Here is a 12361-nt window from a genome sequence, read left to right as displayed (position 1 = left end):
GCAGGATGTAGCCCAGTGGTGAAGTGCTCGTTTGTCACTCTCCTAAAGCTTTCCATGTGAACGTGAGAATGATTGTGAGTGATCACTCACCAGGGCAGGATGTAGCCCAGTGGTGAAGTGCTCGTTTGCTGCGTGGTCGGTCTAGGATCAGTCCCCATCAGTGGGCCCATTACGCTATTTCTCGTTCCAGCCAGTGCACCACGACTGGTATATCAAAGGCTGTGGTATGTGCTATCCTGTCTGTGGGATGGTGCATATAAAAGATCCCTGGAGAAATGTAGTGGTTTTCCTCTCTAAGACTATAGTTCAAAATTACCATATGTTTGACATCCAATAGCCAATGATTAATAAATCAATGTGCTCTTGTGGTGTCATTAAACAAAACAAACCTTTTTTTTATCACTCAATTTTCTTGGAGAAGACTGAAATAGTTATAGAGCTAGTGTGCAGGTTATTTGACATGCTTAGTTATGGGCCATTTTGTGTTGTTACATGACATCAATTTATAATTGTGAATGTTATACCGTAAGCATCTGTTTGAATAATTATTTTTGCTTTAGGAGATTAATATGTGGTAAAAGAATATATATAGTGCCGAATTTACAGAGGCTGTTTATGTCGTACACATGTGTAACTACATACAATGCTTATAATCACTTGTATTTTAGAAAAACGGGCTTTGTAAATTTGGCTCATAATTGTATATTAGAAGTCTACATCATAATATTTGAGATTTAGTTGTTGTTGTAACCAGTGAAAAGTCCAACTTGTTTGCTTGTTTCACTTTCTGTATTCCCACATACATGTTTTGTCCTTTCCTAAGTGGAACATCATGCCTTCGATTATGTATTTAATTATTTTGCAGCTCATTAACAGAAACGGTAGATGAGGCAGCTTCTGTCATAAAACAACATGTATCAGGTTAACATTGTCCATGTTTTTGCTTAATTGTTTTTCCCACCTTGCCTCTAAATTAATGATTCGTGTATTTCTTGTTGTTCCAGAGATGGCCGACTGAGAGAAGGTGACCAGATTCTGGCCATCGATGGCCAACCCTTAGACATCTCCCACCAGGAAGCCATTCGCATCCTTCAGAGTTCGCAGGGTCTTGTGGAAATCGTCGTCGCTCGTGGCCCACTTCCGTTTGACGAGGAGGCCGGCACTGAGGTTGAGGCTGGCACCGAGGTTGAGCCCACAGACGAGGAGTTTGTGCAAAGAAGCGAGCCTCGTGCTGAAGAACTAGTCCCGCCTGGGGGAATCGAGAAGCTGTCAGACATGGTGGTATGTGGGCTTCATGGTTTTTAAAAAGTTAGGGCCGAATTTACTAAGCCTGTTTTTCTTAGACGTAAGTGTTTAAGCATTGTAAATGTATGTAGTTAAACATGTGTACGACATAAACAGGTTTTATAAATTCGGCCCCTTATGTTTAATAAATTAGAAGAGTTTTATCTGCCTGGAGAAATTAAGAAGCATGGTGTTATGTTTCTTTATTATAATAGAAGAATCACAGCCTCTGAGATGAATTGAGAAGCTGTTGTCGGACATAGTGGTATGTGGGGGTTTTTAATTTAAATTTGGTTTTTTTAATGTTTATCAGAAGAATTGTATCTGCGTGGAGAAATTAAGAAGCATGGTGGTATGTTTCTTTATCATTTTAAGGCCAATGCACCATGGTTGGTATATCGAAGACCATGCTATGTGCTATGGTGTTTGTGGGATGGTGCATGTAAAAGATTATTTGCTATTAATGAAAACATTAAGGTTTCCTTTTCTCTACTTTGTCAGAATTACGAAATGTTTGACTTCCAGTAGCCAATGATTAATAAATCACTTTACTTTATCTTACTTTATCATTTTAAAAACATATAGCATAATAGAAGAATCACTTTGACTTAGAGGAATCGAGAAACTTTTAGGCATGGTGGTATATTGTTTTTTGTTTTTTAATTATTTAAATTCACCCGAGAGAATCCAGAAACATTCTTATGTAGTGGTATTGGGATTTTTAGTATTTTTTAAACATAAAAATCTAGTTTACTATAACTAGGAAGAAACTGGAATCCTGTCAAAACTGGCCATCTTTTATGGTCCCAAATGTTTTAAATTCTGAAGTGCAACCCTCTAAACAGTGGATCCTGTCTAAATGGGATACATATTAGGTCTCCGGTGTGATCCGGTTTAGACCGGTATCACTGTACATGTAGTAGACCCTGGTATGAAAAAACTACCCTGAGGGCAGTGATTAATTACTCCCATAACTTACATTATAGTGAGCCATTTAAAATATTACCATATGGATGCCATATACATTCACATGCTAAAGGGAGCTAAAAATTACTCTCCTTGAACTAGTCTCAGGGGAGTGATGGGGAACCAAAGTGATATAGCTCACGTTAAATGGTCAGATCTGCTGTTATATAGTGCACGATAAAGTGTTATTCCGTAGGTGTTTTTTCCTTTTCTTGTGATAAATGATGTCAATGCATCAGCATACTGGTAAATTACTTAACCCAATGCACGTGTATGAGGCAGGCCTCATTACATTGACCATCATTACAACTGTTTACACCACTGAACAAAGTTTTACGGAAACAAATGTACCGGTACACAATATAAATTCCAGTCATTATAACAATTCACCTTCTGATACTGACATTGCAAGTTTAGAGCAAACATACAGCTAACAATACTTCCTTTTAATGACAAAACAAAATCAAAGAATGATCAACAGATTACAGAAGCTGTTTTATTACTCTTAGTGGCACAAGCTGGCAGTGGTCGACTGTACAGGTATACGCAGCAGGTCTCAAAACTTAAACATTTGCCACCAGTAGCACATTTTCACCCTTACTATAAGCCTCCAAACGTCAATTTTGTTTTAATTAAGCAACTTTTGCAGCAAATAAACATGACTGGAAGATTAGTTTGTTGTATGAAGTCTGTGGGAAAGTACATATAAAAGATCCTTTGCTTCATTAGGAGAAATGTAGCGGGTTTTTTCTGATGACTATGGGTTAGAATTACCAAATGTTTCGACATCTAATAGCCGATGATCAATCAATCAATGTGCTCCAGTAGTGTCATTTAACAAAGCAAACATTTTGGTGTATACATTTTGGTGTATACATTTTGCCATCATTGAGAACCTTTACCGATGACAGTAATTTTTATCCCATGCCACAAAAGTGCAATCAATGATGCTCCTGACCTATGGCAGTTTATGTTGAGGTCATCATTAAGTTTAAGCCCTGTACAGGTGGCCATGAGATATCTTAGATCTCGTAACGAGTTGTGACTGACTACCTAGTTGGTACCAGATATTGTTTTAAGAATTAATGACCTCTCATTCAATTCATAATATTTGGAAAACAAAGCCATTGATTAGTAACAAAGGTTTTAAAACATAGTGAATAACTGCAAATTTATTTCTTTAGTAGTGCTCAGTTTGTGACATCACTGTCATTGCTTATACTGGTACTAAGACTGGTTTTAATCATGCTGGAGGGCAGGATATAACTCAGGTAGAGTGCTTGCGTCCCACAAGTGCACCACAACTGGTGTATTAAAGACATGGTATGAGCTGTCTTCTCTATTGGGAAGTCCATATAAAAGAACCCTTGCTGCTAATGGAAAAATGTAGTGGATTTCCTCTAAGAGATAGGAATGAATTAATTGCCAAATGTTTAACATTCAAAAGACGATTAATAAATCAATGTGCTTTAGTGGTGTCATTAAACAAAACAAAGTTGTAACTTTAATTGGGCTACTTTTCAAACATTGTTTATGACACAGTTGTTTCTCCCATTTTTAAAAATAATAAAATCAAAACAAAAACAAACCATTTTTTAACATAATATTTGATGTTCTATTATTTTATTTTTTTTGTTATTTGCAAGTGTAATTCAGGCAGTGTGTTTTTCATATCATAAACACAGATATGATTCCATCTGACAAGTTCATGAAGACGACAAACATGATATAATGACACAGTGACCATGGGACAAATTTGTTTGTTAACCGAGTTCTGTCCATGTAGATCTATGGAGAGCAGAAAGTTAAGCAAGGGAAACAACTCTGGAGTCTCCTGTGTTGAGCAGAATGACTGGTTTTGTGAAATCAATAACTAGTAGGAAGCAGATCACAACAGACAGGGCAGCTTGGGATGGAGGTAGTGTCATGGGATTGGAACAGAATAGCAACAGGGAATTGGAGAGTTCATAACATGGGATTGGAAAGTCATAACATCGGATTGTAAGGTGACAACATGGGATTGTAGAGTCATAATATGGGATTGGAAAGTCATAATGGTACCGTCATAATATGGGATTGGATGGTAGCAATATGGTATTGGATGGTAGCAAGATAATAATAAAAGGTAGCAACAAAGGATTAGATCAAGGGTATCAGTAATATATGGTTTCATGAAAATAGCATTGTATAGTATAATAACATGGAATGGGAAGGTGGTAACATGAAATGGGCTGTTGCAACATGGGATAGGAAGATGGCAGTATGGAATACATTTAGGAGGCCAAGAACATTTCATTGATTGATCCCCATCGGTGGGCCCATTGGGCTATTTCTCGTTCCAACCAGTACACCCGACTGGTATATCAAAGACTGTAGTATGTACTATCCTGTCTTTGGGATGGTGCATATGAAAGTTCCCTTGCTACAAATGGAAAAATGTAGCGGGTTTCCTCTCTAAGACTGTTTGTCAAAATTACCAAATGTTTGACATCAAATAGCTGACGATTAATATATCAATGTGCTCTAGTGGTGTTATTAAACAAAACAAACTTCCTGTGTTTGCATTTGTGTGGGATAATATCACAATGCCATTGAAAAATTTGAGCAAAAATAACAATGAATGCAGGGTTATATATCTCTGTATATAATGTACATGCAATGTTACATGGTGTACCTATATATCTCTGTATATAATGTACATGCAATGTTACACGGTGCACCTATATATCTGTGTATATAATGTACATGCAATGTTACACGGTGCACCTATATATCTGTGTATATAATGTACATGCAATGTTACACGGTGCACCTATATATCTGTGTATATAATGTACATGCAATGTTACACGGTGCACCTATATATCTGTGTATATAATGTACATGCAATGTTACACGGTGCACCTATATATCTGTGTATATAATGTACATGCAATGTTACACGGTGCACCTATATATCTGTGTATATAATGTATGCAATGTTACACGGTGCACCTATATATCTGTGTATATAATGTACATGCAATGTTACACGGTGCACCTATATATCTGTGTATATAATGTACATGCAATGTTACACGGTGCACCTATATATCTGTGTATATAATGTACATGCAATGTTACACGGTGCACCTATATATCTGTGTATATAATGTACATGCAATGTTACACGGTGCACCTATATATCTGTGTATATAATGTACATGCAATGTTACACGGTGCACCTATATATCTGTGTATATAATGTACATGCAATGTTACACGGTGCACCTATATATCTGTGTATATAATGTACCTGCAATGTTACACGGTGCACCTATATATCTGTGTATATAATGTACCTGCAATGTTACACGGTGCACCTATATATCTGTGTATATAATGTACCTGCAATGTTACACGGTGCACTTATATATCTGTGTATATAATGTACCTGCAATGTTACACGGTGCACCTATATATCTGTGTATATAATGTACCTGCAATGTTACACGGTGCACCTATATATCTCTGTATATAATGTACCTGCAATGTTACACGATGTACCTATATATCTCTGTATATAATGTACATGTAATGTCACACAGTGTACCTATATATCTACGATGTACCTATATATCTCTGTATATAATGTACCTGTAATGTTACACGGTGTACCTATATATCTCTGTATATAATGTACCTGTAATGTTACACGATGTACCTATATATCTCTGTATATAATGTACATGTAATGTCACACGATGTACCTATATATCTCTGTATATAATGTACATGTAATGTCACACGGTGTACCTATAAATCTCTGTATATAATGTACCTGTAATGTTACACGATGTACCTATATATCTCTGTATATAATGTACCTGCAATGTTACACGGTGTACCTATATATCTCTGTATATAATGTACATGTAATGTCACACGATGTACCTATATATCTCTGTATATAATGTACATGTAATGTCACACGGTGTACCTATATATTTTGGGGCGGGATTTAGCTCAGTCAGTTAAGTCTTGCTTGAGGTGCTTGCGTCACAGGATCAAACCACCTTGGTGGATCCATTCAGCTGATTGGATTTTTTCTCGTTCTGACCAGTGCATCACAACTGGACAAAGGCATGTGCTTTCCTGTCTGTGGGAAAGTGCATGTAAAAGATCACTTGCTGCATTAAGAAAAATGTGTCGGGTTTCCTCTGATGACTATGAGTCAGAATTACCAAATGTTTGACATCCGTTAACTGATAATTAATTAATCAGTGTGCTCCAGTGGTGTCTTTAACCAAAACAAACTTTAAAACAAACTTTTTTCTATATATTTTTTTATTTATCCTGCATTGCCATTATTACAGACACAAATATGAGCTGTCATACATTGTGTTAACGTCATCATGCTCTTTTCTCTGTTTTTCTATGTAATTTTTTCTTTCTTCTAATTCTTAGCCATAGAAATTGGAAACTGTGACATTTTGCAGAAATTAATTGCATCTGCCTGCCAAAGGCGTTGAATTTATTTCGAGAATATGACAGATACTGCGGTATCACATAGCATGTAATAATCACTGCAGGAGCTATAAATTAGCCGCAACATGTGTCCTCTTGGCTCCTCTTCGTGCCACTGCAGCCATTGATCAGATTACAGGTTGCCACTGATACACACTGATGAACTGTAGGACATACACTTGCATGTGGCATGAATATAAACAACCTGTAACAGTCCCCAACCCCCCCCCCCCCCCCCCACCACCACCACCACCACCATCTCCAGAGAACACATAATTTACTGGCATAAAGGTTTCCATGGGAATATTATTCAGCTTGTTTTGATGGTGTTAAATGAAGTAATGTCTTTATGACAGTTTCTGTGTTTGCAAGATTTTAGAATATATATATTATGCATCGTAGGTTAAAGTAGACAGTCTGTTATCGGTTGACATTTGTGCCTGCTAATAAATATCTGTTAGTGTTAAGAATATGTGAAATATTTAGGCTTTATTCAAAGTATTTCTGTTCGTAATTTGTCATTTATTTATTTATTTATTTTACCCCAGATATTAATATGTGCATGAGGAATTAAAAAAAAGTCTTTATGCTATTTAAGCCATACGGGTTGATAGTAATGTAATTTGTTTAAAAAATCTTTTTTTCATTTAATATAAAAAAAAAGTTCAATAATGTTATTCCAGTTGGTGTAGGCTTACAGGGTGTATACTACCAAATCAAATCCCATAGACGACAATAGTAACATATGAGGCTGAAACTCCTACATGCAGTGTATCAATCATCATAAACACCACAGATATAAATACTACCACCCCTCACACTTAAAGTGAATCAGAAAAAATTGTGGGTCAAGCTGCTCATTTCTGAGATAACGGGTAGTGTCTATGACTACTCTGTTTCTGCACAGAATTCGAGTAGTACTTTTTACGAAACTTTTTTTTTTTTTTTACAACCAACACACTCACATTTATAAACCAATCACAGGACTTGTGATGTTCACTACTCTATCAAAAGTTGGGTGCACCTCGAACTTTGACCTAGCTGGAAGTTATTTGGTTTTGTACTACCTACAATGTAATATGTTTTTGCATGAGTTTTATGGCATTCATTATCGAGTTACTTGCCAATTTATCTGTCTTCTTTTGATAGTAATGGACTGTAGCATGATATCATATCTCAAACCAAGTGTTTTTTGCATCAGACTATCGAAATGTTTTTCAAAGCTGTGTACAGTAATCGTTAATGATATGGTTTATACAGACAGATTTGATATGTTACACTGATGAAATATACATTGATAATACATTTCAAGTTATAAGCATTCAAAACATCAAAGATCAGCTGTTGTGAGCCAATGAATTTAACTTTATTTTTGCCAATGATATCGTAACTGTTGTGTACACATGTACATGTATATATAAACAAACTAAGATACATTTGGCTTTTTCTGGCTAGTTTCATTAATTTAAGTCATAAATATATTTACTGGACATCACATGATTTACATGACTATAGATTAAAAAACCCAATTAAGACATTTAGACATTGTTTGCTAAATATTGTCTTATAATCACAGTACAGTTGAAGCTGCATTTAAAACTGAGTTTTATCAATTACAAAAGTTCTTTTAATTTTAGTTATTAACAAAATAATTGTTGTATTTGTCAGTTCAATAGAAGCTTTTGTTACAATTTCCATCATTTTATGACTGGTGTTGTGTATTTTTTTAACATTCATGTTTACCATGCTGCAGCTTACATCCTTTGATAGTGTTCAGCAGCAGTGGACTACATGCTATTTCCATTGGCTAATTCAATGGCGAGAGTGAAGGATAAATGGTCCTAATCAAGTCACTCTGGGAGCAGAGTTCCTGTATTGATTTGATCGAGAATGTTAGCAAAAATCACCATACTTGTTACTTCAACCCAATGATCCTCAGCACCATCTGGCTTCACTGGTTCGTCTTGCTGGGTTTGTGATTGGAGAAAAATAGACACATTGCCAACCCCAACCCCTCCAGAACCCCCCCCCCCCCCCAAAAAACCCCAAAACAACAACAAAAAAACCCAACTCGAGACGAGACCTCCTAAAAGGCAATAATAGACTCCATCATATGTGGTCATGTGGTATAGAAAAAGTATACCTGAGGTGGTGGAAATTTCTACCCAAGACGAGGCTTGCCGAGTCCCATGGTAGACATTTCCACCACCGAAGATGTACTTTTTCTATCCCACATGACCACATATGATGGAGTCTTTCTCAAATCCATTCGATAAATAAACCATTATTTTACACAAACAAACAAAGGTGGCTGAAAAAGTAACTTCTTTATTTGACCATATTATCATAAATAAACTACACTGTCATATTTGCCGGGTTTGTTTCAAGTGTTAAAATAAAATTTAACACTACAAATTACCTAGATAGATTTTGTAATGAAGGTTTTACGAACAAAATATCTATTTAAAATTAACCAACTTGTATTAATATGATGTCATACATTACCAACAACGTACTATTCCCCATGTTAAACTATTCCCCATGTTAAACGTACTATTCCCTATGTTAAACATAATGACGTCATAGCCTGTGCAAGACAGATTTATTCCATATGGGCTGATGTCATGAAATAGGTCTGTCTTGCATAGCTATAGGGATGGGAGAAATAATGATACATTTCTGAACATTATATTTCTGGAAGAGAATGATTAAATTACACCTGCCCACAATATGTGTACTATTCTGAAGCATATTAATGACAATTGTTTCAATAATTTCTCAGTAAATTTTGATTGTTTTCATCTTGAAGCAAAGCCCCTTAAGGGCACATATTTAATTATTGAGCCTCTTATTGCCACAAGGTACTGTATGATGTCCTCTGATATGTTTGTACACAGCTGGACTTTGTGGGTTAATTTAGTATTTGGAACAATGCAATAAATGTCTCATCTTGGCAAGAAGACAAACAGATTTACATGTATATGTGTGTGTATATGTTTTATATTGCATGTGCTGGTTGTGGAAGAAACATATATATATGTTTTGCCATTTTCTGCATTTTGATCAATCTTTTCTTATGAAAAAAAGAGAGGTGGTTTGATTGATATGATTGCACTGTAGTTTTTGTGACTGGATGGATGTCAGTGCTGCTGCTGTTAGAACATTCCTAGCAGTTCTGCTACAAACAAAGGTTTCTCATTTGCGTCTTATAATTTCTTGCTCCTAAAATTGATTTCTGTTTTCTCTTTCTGGATATTCCATACATCAGTGGAATCTGTCTGATTGGGTTGCATGTTAAGCGCTGTCTAAGATGTTTAGTCAAGTTTGGTTTTGTGTTATACTGAAAAATCTTCTTTTTTTTCTTTTTTTTCTTTCTTAGTTTTTTTTCATAGTGATGTTCAATATATAATTGATGGAATGTGAAACCATACTTCACAGGGCAACAGCTGGTACACAAAGTACATTGTAGTTTTGAAATGCGAGCCTCACATGTAATGTAACGTCTGGTCTGATTCCATTTGCATCAGTTTTAATTTGACGGTTTATTCAGCTTGAATAATCCTCCAGTCCTGACTTTGTGAAGATAAGAGACTGCGTTGTTGGAATGTTATGAGGAATTCATTTAGGGTTTGGATAGATAATCATTACCACTGGATCACTGCTTGATTCTGTTTCGGTTCTGATTGCCAGACGGCAAACACTGGGATGAGTTTTCTGCTTGGAGTCCCACGTTATTTAGATCACTTTCTAAGCAGGGCTAAGGTCATTCTTGTTATTGGGATTGATAATTTTGATGGACAGTCTTTCAGTTGCAGATCACCAGTGAATCTGTCTTTTGCTGTGGATGAAGACTCTTTAAAAGCAGATTAATCCCATCCTCCCCACATTTGTGTTTGTAGTCAAGTCACAGGTCATTCCGCTGGAATACCTCCTTTCTTAACAAATACATATATATGTATGTACAAAGTACTTGTATGTTTGTCTTTATCATAATTGCTTTTTTTCTTTTCTTTTTAAGCCAGGACCCATATTTTTAAAGCAATCTTAGCACTGCGATATTGTAAAATCATCGGGGTCTATGACTTATGTCACAGTGACGTCATAGCCTACAATAGCATTGCACTTAGATAGCTTTGAAAATATAGGACCAGATGAGTATGTCATCATTTTGAACCAGTATTATTTTTTCCTTTAAGATAAATAATGAATTCCTGTGTGCTGCTTTTTAAAAAATAAGATGAAGATACCGAATTTAAGGGATTTTAGAGGTATTTGATTTTTCTGTTTCAATAAATTTTCTCCATCTATGGTTTAAAACAGTAATATCGGTTACACATAAAATAAGTATTGCTGCTAATCAGAAATATATTGTCTTTATTTACTTGTGTCCAAATCCTTCAAAATAGGAACATACATTGTATGTATACATGATGTATGTATCTACATAAGAAGCACCTGCTGTATTTTTGTTTATTAGAATATTATTACCTTCATAAGTATAATCACAGAAGTTTATATCAGAAATGTGTGATTTTGAATATACATATATATAAAAGGTACTCATGCTATTTCAACAGCAAAATATAATTATTATCAGTAACAATATGGATATCCTCTCTTTTTTATCATCTAATAAGTTAATATTACCAATACCTAATATGTTTCTTTTTTTCTTTCTCTTTTTTTTTAAAATGACAGTTTGAATTTCTGCAGTAATGTGACAATAAACAGTTAAATGGTTCAAAATGCATAAATTTATGCAGCAGCATCTCTGATTTGTTTTACCAGTGTCTATAATATTCTGTAAATAAAGAAAGGCTTACTGTTGTTTTTCAATTTACTGCATATATTGAACGTAAATCAGAAAATGTAAATTTGTAACGTACTTTGACAAATGCAATCTGTGCATGGAGAATGGTAATCAGTTGATTAAATTAGGAATGCTGATTTCGAATGGAAAAATTCCATCTGCTGAGCAACTGCTTTAAAGAATGGCCATTCGCTCGGTGGGTTAGAGCAGGCTAATGTGATCAGATGTTCTAATTCACTTAATCTCAGTGCTCTCTTTCTCTCGGCCTCCAGCACTTAAACCTTTCTTCTCATAATTAACATATTATCATATATTTTTTTCCCTCCGATAAATCATTTTATATTTTGGCAAATAAGTGTAGTGTGTAACCAGTTGGGTCTGAGTTAGATGGTTGTTTGTGTATCCCAGTGTAATAGTTTGTAAACTAACACCATGGAAGATTAGTGATAGTTTATTTTTCCCACACATTTTGCTTAGGTTTGTAATGGAACTTAGAGATACTCTGTGTGTTGATGGGAATTTGATTTCATTCTTTCTTAATATGCCAGTTCGGTTCAGTCTTGGTGTCTGCATTTCAGCGAGGAGGATTTCCTCAATTACATCTCCCCTGGCTTTTGAGCTGAACAGTTTCTTCTCAACTGGAATTGAGGACTTTTTGATTGGCTTGACTCTATTGAAATTTCACCTCGTTTAATGGATTATCCATAAAATTTCTTTCCATGTCATCGGATTGATTTTTTTTCTCTTATTAAGGATGAATATTTTCATTTATTTTCAGTACATTTGTCTCTGTTA

At 35.3% G+C, this 12361-nt stretch overlaps 1 protein-coding gene across 5 annotated transcripts in view; it reads left to right on the top strand.

Moving 5' to 3' along the window:
- Positions 1–12361, top strand: part of LOC121376453 (multiple PDZ domain protein-like) — a 305209-nt gene that overhangs the window by 79606 nt on the left and 213242 nt on the right. For all 5 annotated transcript variants that reach the window (XR_005958447.1, XM_041504328.1, XM_041504327.1 and 2 more), the window contains exon 4: positions 1005–1281. Coding sequence is in view for 4 of the 5 variants with exons in the window: in XM_041504328.1 (XP_041360262.1) it covers positions 1005–1281 (277 nt within the window). In the remaining variant the exon portion in view is untranslated. The remainder of the gene's footprint in view (positions 1–1004; positions 1282–12361) is intronic.

This window comes from Gigantopelta aegis, chromosome 6 (assembly GCF_016097555.1).
Source record: "Gigantopelta aegis isolate Gae_Host chromosome 6, Gae_host_genome, whole genome shotgun sequence".
NCBI classification, from domain to species: domain Eukaryota; kingdom Metazoa; phylum Mollusca; class Gastropoda; order Neomphalida; family Peltospiridae; genus Gigantopelta; species Gigantopelta aegis.
Note: the sequence above shows the minus strand (reverse complement) of the source record. Positions and strands in the feature narration are given on the sequence as shown.